Source organism: Galleria mellonella, unplaced genomic scaffold (genome assembly GCF_026898425.1).
Source record: "Galleria mellonella isolate WM207_F2 unplaced genomic scaffold, CSIRO_AGI_GalMel_v1 utg146, whole genome shotgun sequence".
NCBI lineage: Eukaryota > Metazoa > Arthropoda > Insecta > Lepidoptera > Pyralidae > Galleria > Galleria mellonella.
In genome coordinates, this window is record NW_026441999.1 from 5,528,375 (window position 1) to 5,550,070 (window position 21,696).

The 21,696-nt window shown below is 33.5% G+C and overlaps 3 protein-coding genes across 4 annotated transcripts in view; 1 reads left to right on the top strand and 2 right to left on the bottom strand.

The window, feature by feature from the left end:
- Positions 1 to 13,624, top strand: LOC113523183 (dynein regulatory complex protein 8). 2 transcript variants are annotated; one of them, XM_026909050.3, is made up of 7 exons: positions 1 to 347; positions 448 to 561; positions 882 to 1,005; positions 1,738 to 1,864; positions 2,413 to 2,496; positions 12,768 to 12,901; positions 13,471 to 13,624. In XM_026909050.3, exons 1-6 carry the CDS (start codon positions 323 to 325, stop codon positions 12,885 to 12,887), a joined length of 594 nt encoding a protein of 197 aa, XP_026764851.1. In that variant the 5' UTR covers positions 1 to 322; the 3' UTR covers positions 12,888 to 12,901; positions 13,471 to 13,624. The 2 variants fall into 2 exon arrangements, with proteins under 2 accessions (XP_026764851.1, XP_031765227.1); XM_031909367.2 differs by lacking the exon at positions 12,768 to 12,901 and having other exon boundaries at positions 4 to 347.
- On the bottom strand, positions 3,431 to 11,050 carry LOC113523238 (uncharacterized). The gene is made up of 8 exons (XM_026909124.3): positions 10,835 to 11,050; positions 9,831 to 9,914; positions 7,223 to 8,033; positions 6,279 to 6,358; positions 5,813 to 6,079; positions 5,343 to 5,558; positions 4,746 to 4,914; positions 3,431 to 4,574 (listed from the first exon to the last, which is right to left on the bottom strand). The coding sequence occupies exons 1-8, from the start codon at positions 10,910 to 10,912 to the stop codon at positions 3,706 to 3,708; spliced, it is 2,574 nt and encodes an 857-aa protein (XP_026764925.1). The 5' UTR covers positions 10,913 to 11,050; the 3' UTR covers positions 3,431 to 3,705.
- The window catches only part of LOC113523262 (uncharacterized), a 23,444-nt gene continuing 15,365 nt past the window's right edge, over positions 13,618 to 21,696 (bottom strand). Inside the window, exons 12-17 of the mRNA XM_026909156.3 lie at positions 18,520 to 18,630; positions 17,873 to 17,989; positions 17,036 to 17,152; positions 15,678 to 15,793; positions 14,827 to 14,992; positions 13,618 to 14,574 (exon numbers count right to left, since the gene is read on the bottom strand). Of these exons, the coding sequence (XP_026764957.1) occupies positions 13,817 to 14,574; positions 14,827 to 14,992; positions 15,678 to 15,793; positions 17,036 to 17,152; positions 17,873 to 17,989; positions 18,520 to 18,630 (1,385 nt within the window). The 3' untranslated portion in view covers positions 13,618 to 13,816. The remainder of the gene's footprint in view (positions 14,575 to 14,826; positions 14,993 to 15,677; positions 15,794 to 17,035; positions 17,153 to 17,872; positions 17,990 to 18,519; positions 18,631 to 21,696) is intronic.

Genomic DNA, 21,696 nt, shown 5'->3' on the forward strand with positions numbered 1-21,696 from the left:
ATTTTGATATGTCTGTCATTAGTAGATTATATATTCGATACAGTTTATGTAGAAAGCAGATTGTATCTGAATTTAATAGGCTTATACGGCCATATAACATTTTTTATACACTAACCTGCTACGAATTGACAATTTTATCATTCCTTCGATGTAATTCCTTGTTCTTAGATCTGCATCAACTAGCACCAAGCAGTTGCCTGGTTACTATTATAATCTAAGGTTATCATATACGCCAGATAGATTTTGGTTACAAAATGTTCAAATAATTTTTGTATAACATTACACAATAGATATTATTTAGAATCTCTTACAATATTAAAAGATGGCACGGAAAGAAGAACCTAAAAGTACCTTATTAATTTTATTTACAAGATTTGACTAATTTATTTTGTTAAATTGTTAATATGAATCCGTCCCGTATATGTAGGTACATATTTCACTTTTCAGTTCAACCCAATAACGATTTGGAGAAGAAAATTATAGAGGCATTTGAAGTATTCGATCACTCTGGTAAACAAGTGGTTGATGTACGAGAAATTGGAACCATTTTACGTTCCCTGGGTAGATAAAAATATTAATGTTTTCGTAAATATTAATAAAAATATTGATAGGCAATTTATTGTATTTATGTTTTTGTATCCAAATACTACGTAGTTGAATATTTTTCGGTCTCTTAGATTTAAAATTGATAAACAATAGCAAGTTTTGTAAAAGAGTTTAAATACTAGCTAAACTCAAAAACTATTTTCCTTCCCTCACTTTTTAATAGAATGATTATGAAATGCCGACATATACGGCATGAAAAGTAGGTATATTGCTAGCAATGAGGAATTATTAGTAATAGAGATTAGCGTCCCCATTATTTGTGTGTCGTATTGCAGGATGTTGCCCAACCGAAGCAGAAATACAAGAAGTGATCCTAGCGACTGAGAACAAGGAGGCGACTGGGAATGTACCGCTCGTCAACTTTCTCCCATACATGTGTAAAGTTATGATAGAGCACAGGCAAGTAAATAAAGTGCCAAGTGTTAGTTGAACAAAGATTTACTATTTTTTTCACAGGAAAAAAATACATGGTAATCCTGCTTGTACGATCGGTATATACGCTGGCGGGGCACCAGTGATGGATGATAGGTGAGAAGGAAGGCAGGTTAGTTGGCTCATCATGAATAAGCAATAGGTCTGTTAGAATCCATTACTAAAAATGCTTTTCCCACTCAAGATTTACATTACGACCTTCGGTTACGACGATGAGTTTTACGGAAATCCGAGTTCTAGTTTCAAAACTAAGAATGAGTGTGGGAGGGGGTACGAAAACGTTAGTAATGGGAATGCCATTCCTTTGTTTTTGGTTCTTACGTGTGTTTGACACCACCGTCATTATGTGAAAAATATATTGTAAAGAGTATATGAGACATTATGCCAACTAACACTCAATGGGGACAATTTAGGATTTCAGGTTCGAATTTTGTCAAAATTTAAATTAAATATTATATTTTGTTATACTATTTGTAATGAAATATAAGTATCATCGATATACGCTGACAATGACTCCGTACAGGCAAACGCAGTATAGGACGATAGTCAGTAGATGTAAATGACTCATATTGTTCCTTAAGGCAGTCTATGGGGAGATCTATGTTCAGCAGTGGACAGATGATGATGATGACAATGATATACGCTAATGATGAACTAATGATTACTAATAATCCATCTCCAAAAATTTTATTATTTTAGGTTCTACCCGGCTAGTGCAGAGATGCTGTTAGCTGCGTTCCGTTATTTCGACCCCGAGGCTCGTGGATTTCTCACCAAAGAAAGGTTCACGCAACTCATGATGGAGGAGGGGGAACCTTTTACCCAGGTGTTACATTATTCCTCTATTTAAGCTCCTGTAACCTCTTTGACGACCTCAAATGCATTGCAGAGAGTCTGGATGCAAGTGGCTGTGGACCGTTCCTTAGGACAGTCTGTCGTAGAGGCCTATGTTCAGCAGTGGGGTAAGTCTTTGCGAAGCTCTGTGCTTCATGAAAAGTATATGATGCGAAACTAGGTACTGTTGTTTGATTGAGGTATTTGTCATGTAATATAATAATAATGACAAATACTAATAAGTAATAGTGAATAGTAAATATAGTGTGTATATATATATATATATATATATATATATATCTATATCAAATACTGTTGTAGTTGTTGTTGTAGTACTGTTTCTGTCTATAGACGACGGCTACCATATTCCATCACGTGGATCGTCAGCTTATTTGCCATTCTAAATTGCATAACAAAAAATCTGATTTTTCCTATAAAAAAATACCAGTGTCATCAACCTTTTAGTTTAAATTACAGTGTTATGACTGAATTGATTCGTAAAACGCTGAACTTAAAGTCCATTATATTTTCTGTACACAGGAGGAGTTCGAGGAGATGATGCAGACGGCCCTGAACCCTGTCACCGACACGATCACCTACGAGTATTACATCAATCAACTCATGGTAGGTTACGTTTTTAGGAAATCACAAGTTCTTTGCCCGCTACTTCGTGCACATGGATTATAGAAGTATGAAAACCAATAAATCACTTCTAGATGACATATCAAGACAAATACGCCATATTTTCAGTAAGACCTTTAGTAATTGCAACTGTGAAAATCGCATCCAATATGGTGCAGTTTTTACGTAATGCCGAAACGAACATATAGACAGACAGAGACACGAAATAGCTAAAAATTATTGTATGCCCCTTCATATAAATTTTTCTAAAATACCTCACATGTGCTAACATTGTTTAGTTACAATTTTCAACCAACTTTAAAAAGGTTCTCAATTCGATTGTATTTTTTTTTTATATATTTATTTTGTTACTTCATAACTCCGTTAGTTGTAAATCGATTTGGAAAATTCTTTTTTATCTGAAAGGATATGCTTCTAAATAGATCCCATAGATGGAATGGTAATCTCGCCTGCGCTATCAGTATACGCTGACGGGGCACCAGTGAAGGGTGACAGGTAAAGATAATGGCAGGTCAGTTAGCCCATAGTGACCACTTGAACAAGAATTAACCACTATGGTTTCCAGCGAGAACCGCGTAGAGGCCGACCTGATAGGATGTATTGCTAGCAATGAGGTTAATTCATACACTTCTACTAATAACAATAGTAGTGAATTCTCAAATGTTCTTAATTCCAATCAACTAAACATTCTCAAAGGCCTAACTGTGGTTGCCAATCCGCCTGCCAAGCGTGGCAACTACTGGCAAATCTCCCCAAGAGAGAGGACAGTTAAAGGCTGATATGACGATGATGATTATGATAATAATAACAGAAGTAACAATTTCTTATAAAATGTGCACTTTATTAAGTGAAATTTCATAAATATCACTACTATATTCTGCTATATCTACCCATAATCCATATGAACAGAAAAAAGTTATATTTAAAACAAAAAAAGAAAATACAGTGATTTATTCAAAATTTAACATATATGAATACATATATATTTACAAATATGAAACGATGAAATATAATAAAAAAAAATCTGCAACTCTATATTAATAATACATACATACTTGTAAGCAATAATAATTGTTTAATAAAGTACATTGAAAATAGGTAGTTTTTGTATAAAGAATTTTAAAGTGAATGAAAATATTTGTCGTATGGTTTTAGATGAAGTGACGATTGCTCATTTTCTTATAATTAGGTTTAGTTATCCTGAGTGAGTCGTCTGGCTTGTCTGGTTCTTATAGTAGATTGCGTCACATTAGCTAGCCGAGACGAGCTTCTTGTAGATATAGCTGGACTATTATCCTTCGATTCACTCATTAAAGAATTTAATTTGTCTTTATTTGTTGTTTCTATTTCAATATTATCATTTACATTTGTACTTTGAGTTCCCTCATTAATGTCTTTATTTTCATCTTCTGCATTATTTTCTCCTCCTACATCATTTTCTCTCTCTACATTGTTTTTAACTTCTGCTTCATTATTGCTTTCTACATTATTTTCTTCTTTTGTATCATTTTCTACTTTTACATTATTTTTATCTTCTGCATCATTCTCACCTTCTACATTATTTTTAACTTCTGCATCATTCTTACCTTCTACATTATTTTCTTGATCTGCATTATTTGCATCTCCTGCATCATTTGCGCCTTCTATGTAATTTTCGTTTTCTACTTTATTTTTACTTTCTAATTCATTGTTTGCATTTTTAACCGCTCCTGTGTTTTCATCTGGGTTTTGACTTTGATCACCTTGTGACGCATCATTTTTCTCACTTACACACACATTAATTTCATTAGATTGGCCATCACCAAGTTGCTCTGGAATATCTTGCGCTGAATTTTCTTTAGATTCATCAGCACTCTCTTTCTTCTCACCTTGACTAATTTCATTAGCTTCTTCGTCTCGTCTTATTGAAGTTAGCAGATTGTTTATTTGATCGTCTATAGATTGAAAAGAGCTATCGCCAATATTTTCAGTTTGTGAGTTACTAATTTGGTTGGTGTTAGGTGCATCTAAAGCCTCTTTTGTAACCCATTTACTAATTTTTATAATGAGTTTATTATTACCTATAAATGAATTTTTATTAATATAATAGTATGTTAATATATGAATTATTTTTTATACTAATTACATAATTTATTATAAAATTACAATCTTGGTGATTTACAAATCGTTAATAATAACTTTCAGAAACTAACATAGTAAATGAGTAAATATCACATATATTATTAACTTACCAATAACAGTATTACTGGCTTTTACAATTTTGTCGAAGTTGTCTTTATTGTCGAAACCGACAAACAGCAGATTTCGCAAGTGTTTAACTTTTTTTATTGACTTGGGATCATATTCGTCCAAAAATATTTGCATTGCGTTACGCTTAGGCAAAGCAGGGCGACCCACAATCTGAAAAAAAAAAAAACGGGGAATTACTTTAAACATTTTTTTTTGTTAAAGGTTAAAGGAAAAAAAAAGATGAAAAACATTCCTGAGCTACAATAACAACTTATTAGAGCATTTGAACTCTAATAAGTAATGTATGAATAAAAAAAAAAATTGTTTTAGTTTGAAAGGTGGAATATAGCAATGAAATTACAGAGTATGGAAACATATGACCATAGTGATTAGGAATGGCGACACATAAGATGTATCACAGTACATTAAGCTACTCATGGCTTGTCATCCTATGATAACTATTTTTTTAAATTTTAATTTAAGAGAATTTTTATCTGTATGGAGAGCCTATCTTGAAAATATACCAATGGAATGAAAGAATTAATTAGAGGTACAAATATGAGTGGTATTTAAAGTTTTACATTTAAAATGCTCCTCACCTTAACATAATATGGCAGACGTGCTTGTGGATGTGTTTCAGTTGTTCTTTTATCTGTTTGTGTGGTATAATTTTCATTTTCCTCTGTCTCTTTGTTGTTACCTTCATCATCAGATTCTGTCTTCGCATATTTTTTTATTAGTTCACCAGTTTTCCCTATTATATCAGCTTTTAACTCTTCATAAGATCGATCTAATTCCATAATGTGTATTATGTTCTGTAAATAAATAGAAGATGGAGAAAAAAGATAATTCCAATTTCACTATCAATTTTAATCTTAGAATCCTTGAGCACTAGAAATGATAAACTATCGAAATCAATTGGTAAAATTATAGTAAATCAATGTATAACTTTTATTTTGTTTATTTAATATTATTTCTTTTTTACTTATATGCTTTACTAGATAGGAGAGCACATGTTTACCTTGTATTAGCTTTATTTTATATGTACAATAACAATATGATTACTTACTCTTTTGTATCTATATAATGCTTGTGGCAGTTTACGAGTCAACAATGTCATCATAAGTTTTTCCAAATAATAAGGTTTAGTGCATTCATTTGTTGTTTGGTCGCTATCAATATTATCCAAGCTAATGTCTTTATCAATATTGTTGAAATCATTATGTTCCTTATCTGTGACATTTTGTTTCGGTATCTCACCACTATTATCTTTCAGCGCTGCATCTATTAAAGGCTGTATATCCTTTCCATTTTCTTCAGCATAAAGAGTTCTCAGCTGTAAGAAATGTAGTTTATGTTTTCAGATCAAATGTAACTAAGTCTTAGGACAATTTTATTAACTACATAGGATTAAGAGTCCTCACAACAACTACTTCCATTACTCAGCATGAAATATAGAAATTTGAATGGTCGAATTACAAAAATTAGCTTAAAACACTACAGATAATAATTTAATTATAACATATTTGAATCACCTTTGAAAACATTTCACTCAATTTCAGATCCATAAGTTTAGCCATATGCTGCTTGAAATACTTTTGAGGATCCAGTATATCTGAAAACAAAATATAATAAACATATTTTATTAGTATTTAAAAAGTATCGTATTAAATAATAATAACTACTTGTCAAAATATTAATAGTTAATAATAAAGGGTGTTATAACGATATTTGTACTATTAAAAAAGAATATCCGGGGATAACATAAATATAAGGGCCAGCATTCCCCCTCATAACTTCCGTTCCTATATCTCAATACAAACTCATCTGTTTTTATTGACATCAAAACATGCGCTCTGGGTATAGTGTAAAGTATTATTTCAATCTTTTAATATAATCAGTAATCACTATTCTCGAAAATTTGTATTTCAATTTCAATACATACATGATACCAACATAAGTATGATAAAAGTAAATTGTTTAAAATATGTACAAAAGTAAAATCTCATACAAATCACACTACACAATACACACTCCACATGCTGGCATGATCAACCTGATCATTTAAAATTGTTGTTAGTTTATATACTACCACAATCTTTTAAAATGCATCAGGTTTTTATATAAACTATATGGTTGAAACAACCAATGTCTACACACAGTCCCATATTTCGTTCCTATGTATATATTTTAACATGTAAAAACGAAAGAGATGTGATACGATGGTGCCAGAAATGTGGCTTGTGTACAAATATGTAAGTATATGTTACTTTTATCTTCACACACTCGGATTTTAAACTTTGGTGGAGAATGTATAGAATTGCTTACTTTGATCATAAGCTAAATTTTCAACACCAAAATTTTATGTGAAATGTATTAGATTAGGTGCCAAATAACTGGCACTAATAATACAATATACAATCTCTTTCAACAACATTTGAAGGAGATTTGAAATATAAGTATGCAACAATATCACTACCTTCATTGAAAGTCAGTTTTCCTTTTTCTTCCTTCGAAACAGCTTTGGCTGCGGCCACAATTTCTACATCGGTGTGTTCAGGATATACATTTCGGTAATGGTCGAGAATTGTAGACACAACACCAACAGGCTTACCAATCATAACCTTTCGAATACGTTGGCGGATTATGTTCTTCATACAACGCATCTTTTCGATGGTGTAAAGACTTTCATCGCTATATTTGAGTTTAATAGCCTTCATAATGTTTCCCAGGGCTAACTCCAAACGACCCGCCATTTGTTGTGTGGGTATTTTGTCAGCTCTTAAAATTGGAAATTTTTCTTCTGCTTTCAAGGCTTGTGATGCAATAACAGTACCATGTTTAAAACCGGGAGTAACTTTGTTTGCATCGCCTGGTTTATGTTTGGTGACTTTGGTTGGCTGGAAATTTTTTTGTTTGGGTTTGATCGATTGGTTGTCCACAATTCTTTGACCTATGAAAGGCTTACTATTAAAACTCATTAATGGTGCAGCCTTGTGTTTGTAATTTGACTGATTAGAAGTCGAAGTTTTGCCACGATAACTTTCTTGATCTTGCTTTCTTAAAGAGTTTTGACCTAAAGGTATAAAGTCAAATCTCTCTCGTGCTTCATAATCGTCATCGAACCGCCTTGCATTATTTTTGCGCAGTTGAGAGCGAGAGGCACGTTTGGGCGGCGCCGCGTGCCAATCGCTTTCGACCGATGGCCGCTTCCTGACAGGCTGTTTCCCATAGTTAGGGCGAGAAGTATTGGAATCTTCATACAAATAAGAGAAGTTATGATTGTTGGACTGAAATGTAACAGACACTTGTTAATCACAGAAAATTTTCACTGGTTAATCGTAAAAAAATTTAGAGGCGTCATTATTTTGTAGTGGAAGTAATGAATAATGATTATATGATTATAACCATAACATAAAGAGTAGCAGTAAACGCAAATAAAAGACAAACTAAAATAAAATATTTTAATTTTTGGAATTGATATTCATTGACCATTAATGCCATGTTATAATCTTATCTTGTAATTTTAAGTGAAACACTGGACAGTTTATGATTTTGTAATATAATATGGCAAAATGTGGATACATCGAATATTATGCTTTATGGAAAATATGATAATAGTCAACAAATGCCTCTGACAAACCCAATAGCATCATCATTACAACCTACCCACTGTCCACTACTGAATATAAGTTTCCTTCATATTACGCTACGAGGTACAATCTTGCGCCATTGACATTCAGTGACTTCCTCTTTTTTTTGTACTAAATCTTTAACCAATTTTTATTACTAAATCAGACTAAATATATAAAAAAAAAATAAACTAAAAATCTCCAGAGCTGGCATGAATGCATGAAATGAGTTATGAAGGTATATATAGCAGATGTCTTTATAGACAGAGTAAATACACTAACAGCATTCAGGATGAGATCAAACCAAGATCTACTCAACAAATTTTATCATCTTATAAGAGTTAAACAGTCACCAAATTGTACATATTGTAATAAAATAGAAGACCTTTTACATTTGCTGGTGGAATGTGGTTGGAATTGCAACCTGACACAGCAAATTCTGGGGGATATGCTTTTATATAATAGTAATATTATAATAAAAGCCTATATGTGTAGGTAAAGGTGTCCATGATGAATCAACGAGCCTAACATTCAGGGCGAAACAATATACTCTGTTATGTCCATGGTACTGCTCATGTCTATAGACGACGGTTACCATTTTCCATCAGGTGGGCCATCAGTTTGTTTGCCATTCTAAGTTGTATAAAAAAAAATAGTTACCCAAGTATACTTAAGCTTCAACAAAAATTTAAAAATGAATAACGTTTTAATTTTAGGTTTTAATATATCAACTAAAACCAGATTACATATATATTATATCCATTATGGACGAAAATAATTGAAGATAGACTATCATTTATTCCCACACAGAGATTGAATCTAGGATTTTATAGTTACATAAATACTAACTTTGGAAATACATTTGTATTTATATATCTCTCTCTCTTTCTCTTTATTATCTACTCTTTCTTATCTCTAAATAAATTAGAATGAAATAATAGACATAGCTTTCCGCACAACGGCCCAAATGAGAGGCTAAGTGCGGAAAACAGAGTCTTTCTTACATTAGACATAGCTTTTTTATGAATGGTAGTGAAATTATAACCCCACTTATGTTATCAGTATATGTTGGCAAGGCATCAGTGAGAGATGAGGATGAAAGCAAGTCAGTTAGCCCATCACGACAAATTCCACAAGAATTAACCAAGATAAGGTATATCACTAGCTATTAGAGCCCCACTTCTAACGATTCGTTTTCCCCCGACAGACATAAGTAGATTAATTGTATGTGTGTGTGTGTGTGTGATACCAACATAGTATTGAACCAAAGTTACAGTCTCCATTAATACTAAATCTCTGAACAGCTTAAGCAATTCTGATGAAATTTTATAAATAAGTACTAAAGTACTATTGAGAAATAAAATAGTTTTCATACTGACAAGAAAAAATGGAACCAATTGGGAGCAAATCAATGCTTACTATGTTAGCTAGTAATATTACAATAATAGTACTTACAAGACTATGATATTGTTCATTTTGGACTTTCTGCTCCAGCAACTCTCGTTTGCGCCTCAGCAGTTGCAACTCCAAATCTAAATCCTGGACATAACATTTAATATTATTTCAATAGTTCTACATGAATTTGTATATAATGAATATCATATAATTTCCATTATAATAAGTTTTTATTTTAAGAAATAGGTTTTATGTTGTAAGCAAACACATTAGTAAAATCACTATAGACTATTTCACTGATTTCTGGAAACCATTTTAGATTAGTTAGTGATTTATCCCCCAAAATGTGGTTATATTGCTCCAAAATATGATATATCAACTCACTTTTTTTGATCTTATGGGTAATCATTTCAAAATATATAGATGTAAATAAATGCATTAAAAATTTATGAATGAGTGTAAGGAAAGCTAAAAGTAGAACCAAAATGAAAGACTTTTTGTGTCACTATTGCAAAACAGCACAACATTCACCACAGCGATACAAGATACCCCATGTGCCACTGTACAATTTTGAGTTAACTCAATTAGTTGGCATAGTTTGATGTGCCTGAATTATTGAGTTGCCACGAGAAAAATTATTGAGTTACCCATGTTTATTTCAACTAAATATAAATTAAAACGACAGGCCATGTGATGGAAAGTGATGAGCCATCTATAAACATAAATAGCATAGAATACACTGAGTCATCAATGTTAGCTAGCTCTTATGCGTTGCTATTCCTATCGACTATTATGCCTGTCTACCGTGTAATTTTATTTCATATCCCACCTTTTAAATGTAATTACTAAACCCACATGTATAGTATTTCATATACTCGATTTGTTAATCTATATAAGTAGATAATGTGATAGGTATAATTAAGAACACGATTACTTCCATGGAAATGGCGAATGTAAGTGTGTTTCTTGTATCTAGTCTAAATAGTCTATTGTTAGCATTTATCTATTTCTAAAACAAAGAATTGATAAAGATATAAAAATATAAGCCGGAAAAAAACACGCACTTTTAACTCCGATTCTTCTGTAATGCGACTTCGGTTAGAGCCAGGGCCTTGTCGAAATCCTCTTGAATTACGTCGCATTTTTATAAATAAGCACGTCGAAATATGTATCTAATTACACAAAATGGATGGATTACAATTTTATATAAACCAAGGAAATAAATCAATTCTAATTTTTTTTCTCAACCACAAAGCTACTAGAGAATAAATAAAAAATATGTCAGTAGTGCCACAGAGTCAGTAGTGTCACATAGATGTTAAAGTTATGGCCATAGACAAAGAAATGTATGTAAACTAAAATTTAAATTTCTTTTATTTATTTTTAGATCTTCAGAAACAATGAAGTTGATTCTAGGGTGCCTTTTCTCTAAACCTGTTGATATTTTAAAATAGATTTAGAGAAGTGGCATCTCCAAATCAACGTCAGTACCCACAGATTTCGATCATCATTATGTGTCCACTGCTGAACACAATCCTCCTTCTTAGGGGGGTTTTGTCTATAATTGCTACACTTGGTAGGCGAATTAGCAACCGCAGTTAGGATTTGATGATGTTTTAAGAGGAATGCTGCTGCTCATCCCTCAACCATTAAATTCTTCTTACGACATCCACGGGAAAAGAAGGGGTGGTTCATTTTTGCCGAGACTATACGGTATGGGTTTCAATATTTCCCGATTTTTTCCTATCACTGAAAAGTAGGTAACCTTCGTTCTATGAGTGATTAATGTATGAAAATACCAGTAGCGGTCTCAGTTAATATCTAACAGGAAGCCGTGATCCTTTTCACTGTGAAAAATCCACAAATATAAAATGTAGCAACCGAATAAGAATTTTTGTTCCGGGCGGTGTAGTTTTTTTTAATGGGTGAAAATAGAATGATGATTCCACTCGCCCTATCGGTATACGCTGATGGGGCATCAGTGAAATGAGAAATGATAGGTAAGGATAAAAGTAGGCCAGTTCGCCTATTATATTTTTGGATAGGCAAAAATGAAATGGTAATTTCACCTGCATTATCGGTGTACGCCAGCAAAGGACCAGTGAAGAGCGATAGGTGAGGATGAAAACAGGTTTGGTAGCGTATAGTGATGAACTATTAGGAATTAAATATTATGGTTTCCAGTGGGTATATTGGTAATATATAATATATGTTAGGAATTAGTGTTCCGTACCAAATAGGTACAAGGAAATCTATGTTTTATAGATACTTACTTTTAAATTTTTATTTTACTGCTTTGGTCTTCTGTACTTCCTCACAGTCCATAGTATTGCTTTAAAAAATCGACCCCAATTTATTAAAAATTGTTTTTTAATTTAACTCTCCGAAAATCGAACTTTTCAACTCAAGCAAGTAATGGATACCTGCATTAAGTATTTAAAACAAGACTGCTTCACGTAGATCATCTAGCAATTTAACAATGACTTATCTCTTATTAATTTGTCATCCCAATAGTTCGTTCTACTCATTCCACTATTTTAGAGTTCATTTAAAATCTATTATTCTAATATATCAAAATAATTTTCTTGCCAACTGATACTATCCTTCCATTGTGTAATAATACGAGTTTGAATCCCATTGGATAGAGCTTTTAGAATACAATTTTGCAACCCTCCCATCGGCGGGGGGGGGGGGAGAGATTGTTAGCAATGGAGTTAGACAGCCCCATTGCTAACAATATGTCCTATTAGGTCGACCTCCACGTGGTTTCCCCTGGAAAACATCGTGAACAATTCTTGTTCAATTCGTCACGATGGGCTAACTGACCTGTTTCATTCTCACGTATCATCCTTCACTGGTGCCCCGCCGGTGTATACCGATAGTGCGGGTGGTGTTATCATTCCATTATCACCCATTAAAAAAAACTCTCCAATCGACCCAATACACCTATCCCTGCTGACTTTCCACAATTCCTAAGTCCAGTCCTTACCCTAACAGGTGGCTCCTAAAGAAGTGTACAATCTTGCGGATTCTATGGAAGAAGAGCGAAGGAGAACTGAAGCGGCGGCACCGAAAAAACGTCGCGCCTCCTCATTGCTGAGGGCTGCTCAATATTGATATATTTCATCTTAGTTTAGTAGCTACTATATACATACTCAACTAGCTGTATTTTTTTTAAATATGGCTCCATCGGGGCTTCGATGATTTTGCTAATATTAAGGTTGGAAGAGATATTGCAATTTTATCAGTGATGCATTATGATTCCCTTGATCGTATTCATTGAGTACCAGCTACCTACACCAGGGATTTTTCTTCCGCTTTCTAAGATTTGATTACAGATATAATTAAACCAGTAGCCAAGCACTGGGGGGAAAGGGTAACAATCCCTATCATGGTTAATTCCTGATGAGTTCATCATGATGGGCTAACTGGTCTGTTTTCATTCTCATCTATCACCCTTCACTGGTGCTCCGCCAGCGTATCCCGTTAGCGCAGGCGGGGTTACCATACCACTTTCACCCATCAAATGTAGCCAAGCACTACCACATACCCCGTTATTTATACTATAATATTCTAACATTTGAAACTATTTTTGTAAAATGAATGAAATGAAATTTGAATTGTTGCGATTGTTGATCATTTTTATGGATTTCTCTTTATTATATTATACTGATGGTTTATTTTCTATTTTTTTTGATAGGTAGAAGAGGAAATCACTAACACTGTGGAGCCACCGAAGTAACTGAATTGCCAGTAATCTTAATCATCCCTTCAAATATCATACTCAACATATAAAAATACTCACTGATATTTGTAAAACAAAATGTTTGTAGAATAAAAGCACTGAGACATTTAATATTTTTATTTTCTTTTTTTACCTATTTACACAGATTATGATACATAGATATACATACAATAATATTTCAGTGATTAAATCTAATTAATATAATATCGTAAAAATAGGGCAAGCCTAAATGAATGTTAAAAGAATTAAAGCAAATTAACTGGCACTAGCCTTCCTAAGTTAACAAATATGCTTTTTTGCCTTAATCTTCTTCTGAACCACAACACTCGTCTAAAATAATACCTTCCGACATCAATGCAAGAATATCCTTGTCATCTAATTCTTCATAATCATCATCACTGTTATAGTTGGATTTGTTCTCAATATAATTTTTATTCATAACATTAGATGTATTTTTAGGTGATATTTGTAATTCTGTTTTACGAACGGTTTGTTTTGTTTTTGCAATAGGTGTGCTTTGGTTAGATTTTATTTGTGGTGTAGCTTTTGTTTTAATATTTTGATTGTTATCTTGAGGTTTTTTTGTAATTGGAGTTTCAACATCCTTGGTTGGTGTAACTTTTGCAATACTTTGAGCGTCTATTTCAGCTGATTCTACGTTAATTAACGTTCCACATTTATTTTCTGTGGGCACAGTCTTTGCTGCTTCATTTATATCTTTTCCCGGTTTCACTGGAGTCGATTCATTAGACGAATTTAACACTTCTTGGTTTTTGGTTGGTTTGGCTGTATTTTCAATTGCAGTTGACACTTTCTCTGTTTCAGCTAGAATATTTTGTTTCTGATTATGGCTTTCATCTTCTGTGATTACTTTTTTCGTATCTTGACTAGTATCAGTAACTTTAGTTTTGTCTTTAGTATTTACTTTTTGCGTTAACTCTTTTTTAATAGCAGCTTCGTTTGAACTAGCTTCAATTTTATTAACATCTATATCCATTTTTAAATTTTCTGGGCACTGATTGAAATTAGAATGTGGAGTCACAGTTAATTTGGAAGAACCTGAAAAATACATGTAAATTTACTTCAAAGTATCGAATTTGTTGACATTACGGTACATTACTATTTATATGTACTGAATATTCGTAAAAAATAGAATAATATATGCAATAGTATTAACAAACAGTAAATCAGTTTTCACATTTTCCTGTCAAAATTGCTTTTTTTAATCGAAATAATTTCTTTTCTGAATTTAATCAGACCATACACCAACCCAGCATGAAACGAGTAAATGTTAACGCTAATATTACTCACCGCAGCGCAAATCAGTGGCAGCGCATATTGCGTCGAAGTCCTCTTTGGTTTTTACTCGTCCCTCGTACGTTTTCGGAGGCATGCTGGCGCGTTTGAATGAGACGAAGTTATATTTCTTGAGGAAATTGCCCAATGAATCTCGTTGTGGTGGTTCGGAAAACCGTATCTGCAACAAAATAATAAAATTACAGTACATAACATGCAGCGGAATAACAGTGCACAAAATAAATAGCTAAAATAAAAGTCCCATATTAGTCAATTAACTTTCGCCCACAACTTTGTATACGTGAATTTTGGAAGAAACTAAAGACTGTTTTATAATGTAAAAAAAAAAAATCAATGATCAACCGTTTATATAGCGTATGAAAATTAAACAAATAATAATTTCGACAGGAACACGACTGTGAAAACTGCTTCAATAATATACAAAAAGACAGGCGAAAGTTCTAAAATGCTGTTTTAGCTTCTATTGCTCTTATTAGGTCGCCTCATATTAATTTTTCTAAAATATCTCCTATGTAGATACAGACATCGTACAGTTATAGTTATAGATAGATAGATAGATACTCTTTATTGTTTCCTCCAAAAGATTACAATAGTAAACTCATTATAAATATAAATAATTACAAGAAATAATCACAATGAGAAAACAATGGGCGACCTTATCGCTAAGAGCGATCTTTTCCAAGCAACTTTTGGATGGAGAGGAGTAAACAATTTGGTGGAACGCGCGATGAAAAATTATGTATAATATATAATTTATATTTAATGTATAATAGATTGGTTAATTTTATTCGAGTAAGAAAATAAATTATAGTGACATGATGCAAATATATACATGGTAAGATTACCTTAATCAATAAATTCTCCGATTCTTCTTTTACAGAGATTTTCGTTGGCGTAGCTAACTGCGGAGTATCCTTTGGCTTCGGTTGCGGTGGTTGCGGGGGCTCTTTGACCGTTTGTTCTGAATCAAAATTGATATATAGTTACAGCATATTACATATAATTATGAATATGTCGCGTACAGTATGAAGCGAAAGATGGCAACACCGGATGTACCCCAGGATTGATCCATTTACTTTAAAAAACAAAACTTTTGCTGTAATGTGAACGGACGAACTTCTGTACTGGTCATTAATATAAATACCAGAATTAAAAATATATTTGACATATATATAATATTACGGATGAAGTTGACATTGTTTATTGTAAAATATATTGGATGGTCGTAATATTCAATTTAATGTAACGCTTGTTGTATGATTATCCCCTATTACAGACAGAATGTACATTGTTTTTTTAAATAAATGACTAATGACTACTTTCAAAACCTGAAGTGGATCAACGCAACGACTCTTTAATCTAAAATTATATTTTTAAACATTTCGGAAATTAAATCGAAAATTCAAGCTTGTTTATATCAAATTGACCTTCTGACGATCTGTTGAAGATTTTAGCACGTACCAGGGTATATACTTTTTTTTTTATTCGGGTAATAAAGAGCAATCACAAAAATACTACGTAACAAGTAGTTAATGACCAATAAAGTTTCCACAAACAACTATTATGCATAAAGAAGACGAGATCTCAAGTTCGATATAGAACAGTAAAAAAAGTAGTAAAGTATACTGTTTTACCCATGATACCCCCCATGCGTTGCCATTCCTGAGGACTGTTGTTGTTGTTATTCCTCTGTACCCAGTAAATTCAGGCCATATCCCACCCTTCAAACCGAAACACAGCCATTCAATCACAACTGCTTCACGGTTGAAACACGAATAGGACAGAGGTACCCAAGCAATCGACTTTTGTACAAAGCCTCCCTCTGGTAAAAGATTGCTTATATACAGTGTTCACTGTATTTATATACTGTCACATTGAAGTCCACTTACTATGTCTGATCAGCTTTTGGAACATTCATCACTATCATCATCATATCTGACTACTATTGAATATAGAACTCATAGACTGTCATAAGGAACGGGGCTATTCCTTATTGAGGGGATTTTGCTAATAGTTACCATGCTTGGCATATGGATTGGCAGCCGCAGTTTAGCTTCTGGTAATGTTTTAAGAGGGACGCTGTTGCCTATCCCTTGATCATTAAGTTCCCTTAGTCGCCTCTTACGACACTCAAGGTAAATGGATGGCCTAATCTATGCCGGAATTATATGGCAACTAAGAATAATAGTAAAGATGAATTTACCAGAGGGTTTAGTTTGCGGCTTGGCTGGAGCTGGATCCTTTTTTATAAACTTTTCCTTTGGTGGAACTGCTGGTCGTGCTCTTGAACTCGCGGGCACTACTCGTTGAAGCTTTGGTTCTGCACAGAACAAAATACATTTTTAACGAAAAATGAAATTGACTGAGTACTTAAGATTAAGAGCTAAGTTTTTATTTTTAACAAATAAATTAGCTACCAATGGAAAATGAAACAATGTGTTTTTCTGTTTTTTAAAAGGTGTAATATAGCAGTTAAATTATAGGGTACAGATGCATAACACCACTGCCCTGGTGGAAGGGATTATTAGTAGTGGAGACTACCAGTCTCGTTGCTAGCAATATACCCTGTCAGGTCGACCTCCCCGTGGTCCCCCCAGGAAACCATCGTGCTGAATGCTAGGTGTATCCATTACAATGCTTACTAACTGACCTGCCTTTTCATTCTCACCTACCATCAATCACTGGTGCTCCGCCAGTGTATACCGTTAGCGCAGGCGTGGTTACCATTCCATTATTATCCACTAAAAAAAACACCATTGCCTTTAAGATGGCAACGCATGAGGAGTACCTTGGACATCACAGTGCATTCTATGTTGTCCATGGTGCTGTTCATGTTGGTTACCACTTTCCATCAAGTGGGCCGTCAAATTGTTTTGCCATTCTAAGTATCATAAAAGTCTTATTGCTGACAATAATCTTTTCAAGGTAACCTTTGGTTCACATTTTATTTTATACACATTAAGTTTGATTCTTCAACTGCCCGGAATAAAATTTAAATTCGGACGTCGTATACAAAAAGTGGTATGATATCACTACTTGCCTCGAGGTCTAACTTGCTGTTTTATTGGAGCTGGCTTGAGTTTCACAATTTTTTCTTTCCCTACCAGCGGATGCTTTTGTCTTCCTCTTGGTGGTACAGGACGTGACGCCTTTGGTTCTGTTAGGTTTAAATGAATTAAAAAAATAAAATAATAAATAACATCAGATGGGATCAGATATTTTTATTATAGTTCGACATATTACCACATCTAAGGCAACACGGGGACCTTACGGTACATGAATGCAAATAAACAAAAAAGGGAACTGGTTTCTATATATATTAACTCATTCATATCAGCCTTTGATTGTCCACTGAAGAACATAGGCCTCCTCCTTAAGAAATCCCCTCTTATGCGTTTTGCCAGTAGTTGCCACGCTTAGCAGGCGGGATAGCAATCGCAGTTATATATATGTATATACATATATACATTTATAGAGATCGTTAAAAATTATGAGTCATCAGTTCCAACCGTTATTCAGTCTATGCACATGTTGCAAATAACAGAAAAGTGTATTTTTCTCATAGAGTTGATTGAAATTGGTGTATATACATTATATTATATATATATGATTGTATAACAAATTTATATTTTTTAATCAATTATTACAACAATAATAATACTAAAAGCAAGTTCAAACATTCCTTACCTGGAGCTTTGGCGAACTTCTTCGCTGGCACTGCATTAGGCCTCACGAATCTGTCCATTTCAACCGGATTCTGGTATCTTGGCTTCGAAATTACAGGGGCTTGCCTTGCGCCTGTAAGGTAATGAACAATTCTTTATATTACAATAAAAAAAAATAAAAAAAACTATCAAAATACATATTATTATTATAAGATAATCATAATAATAATTGGTATTATAGAAAGTTAAGAATGCTTGAATACATCAAGCATTCGACCAGAGCACCAGAGGGAGACTGCACAAAAGTCGTTTGCTTGAGCATCTCTGTCCCAAACATGTTTTTATCGTGAAGCAGTTATGTTTGCATGGCTGTGTTTCGGTTTGAAGGGTGGGGATATGGCAGTGAATTTACAGGGTACAGAGGAATAACACCCAAGTCCTCAGGAATCACAACGCATGGGGGGTATTATGGGCCAAATAGCAAATAGGTACTGCTCACGTCTATGGACGATGTTTACCACTCTCCATTAGGTGGGCCGTCAGCTTGTTTGCCATTTTAAGTTGCATAAAAAAAAGCCGTAATTTGTAACAACATTCTATTGCAATACAGTAAAAATATTCTCTTGTAACTTATTCAGTTTCTTAACCATAGTACAAGTTCTGCTTAGTATGTTTCTAAATCGTGCTGTCTGATACATATTAGACTATTATTACTTGATATACATTTTTTTTACAATGTATAAACGGGAAAAGAAACTCCATGCAATTATTTCAAAATGATTGGAAGCTTCGTAGTTCTACGCTTCGAATTGATTAGTAATAGTTTTCTAAGTACCCATATTAATGTAATTATGAAATAATGTCTAAGTATAATGTGTAAAACTTATGAGAATTAAAAAGACTTATTCCACTACGTATTGCCCACATTAGGCTTGGGAGTACATGGTGATTTAGCTCTAAATCCCATGGGAAAATGGCGGGTTCGTAACCATTCTGTAATAGGACATGTAAAAGAAGCTTCCATATTTTTCGTATCTGCAAGAAATCTAGTCAGCGTTCAATGAACCTTAAACAAATGCATAAAATGACGTTTTAAGCAAAACACCACAGATATACAATCGCGACGTACAACCTGGAAACATTGAAGTGCTGTGTTTGCTAATTCTTCCTCGAAATCAATTTGATCTGGTATAACATAAGTTTTTTACTAATAAAAATGGAACGGTAACCACGCTCTACTAGATTCCACTAGTGGGATACCAATGAAGGATAACACGCGAGGATGTAATCAAGGCATTTGGCCCATAGTGAAGAATTCGCCAAAAATAAACCATGATGTTTTCCACTTCCACAGTGGTCCCTATATGGTTATCAATTTTAAGGTTATATTGCTAGCGATGGTAATATTAAACCCCATTACAAACGATTCCGATCACCTTCCTGCTTCATCATTGGACCTGATCGGTCAGTGTCTGTAAATACGCATGGAGATCAATGAGACTTACATACATCTACTGTGAGTTGTTGAACAATTAGGTTACTTTGATTACAGAATCCTTTTGTTGTAATGTTAACGGATGTATGACTTGGTCATTTAAAGATCGGCTGACTGTTGTAAATCAATGAAGTGACCACAGCAACTAGTAAAGTGATGATCCTTAAACGGCTGATCAGCTTTGCAGCAAATCATGATTAGCTAGGCACCAGAATAAACTAGATCAATGAAGTCTGTGACTAAAAACTTAATTCCTTAGTTAGTTTGAGGTTGAAAACCTAAACGACTAGAGAATGACGTCTTTTAGTCACTGGTAATGCTACCTAGGAATCAATAGGCAGGGAAGAAGATAGACAAATAACTATTTTAAATTTATAATCTCTATTGTTTGAGACTGAAGTTAAAGCCACTAAAATCATTTAGCAAAGCTAGCGAATTGCAAAAGAAATCTGTAAATAATAATAATGCATGCATGATTATTATTTAGATTTTTTTACCACATCGATATATGTATAAATGTAGTCATAATAAATATGTATACTGCAAAAGTATACTGCTTTTAGATACAAAGCAAAGCAGTAAAAAGAGTCATCTACAATACTAAAGGTCAAATAACCTTTTAAAAAGACTAGGGCAGTGGTCAGCCAATTAGTTTTATTCATTCATCATTCATACCAGCCGTTAACTGTCCGCTGCTGAACATAAGTCCCCTCCATATGGGTTTTGCCAATAGCTGCCAAGCTTGGCAGGCGGATTGGTAATCGCAGTTAGGCTTTTGTTGATATCTAAGAGGGACACTGCTGCCAATTCCTCGATCTTTAAATTGATTTAGACACCTCTTACGACACACTTAGAGATGACCTAATGTATGCCGGGATCACACAGCATATACCACTTAACAATTCCTATCTAGCACGAGTTGCAAAATTTAGTCGAAATTAAAAACGTAAAACACTCATATACAGAATAGAGATACAGCAGAAACGTAGACTTTCTTCAAAGATGATTACGAATACGATGAACCTTTACTTTTTACAATAGCGCTTTCGATGTGATGCAGTCTGTACGCAGGATAGGATACTTCTTTTGCCGGATTTGTGTAAATACTGACATTTCATACATTACATCATGGAATATCAATAGATATGTTGAAATTACAATGCAGAGCCGCGAACATTGATGTGGTATCTTGTCTCGATAACTTAATATAATCATTATAATTAAAAATGTCTTCAATATTTTTATTGATGTTACAGACATGTCCCTCAATGTTACTTATCTATACTTACATATACATTAATAACTATGCATTGTATGTACCTTGAAATATTGCGTCTCGTTCTGCCCTTTGTATTAGAATAATCTGCGAAATTTAAAATTTATAACTCACAATCAAGTAGCGCAACGCCACTGCATAGAATAGCTTGCGGCCGGCATCCTAAAATAAATATATATTTATACAAACCAAACGTGACTAGTATATGTTAGTATGATGTAGTCTTTGGTCTTCTTTTTTATATTTTAAAACTCCAAAGGTGAATCCTCAGGTACTGCTGTGGAGTTGAGGATGTGATACATACCAAAGTTGAAAGTAACTTGGAACACTGATCCCGCCAAATCCGCATTCGTTTGAGATCTAAAAATGAACTATAATTAAAAACCAAATTAATAATAAACTAACCTTCTAGACATTTTTTTATGTCA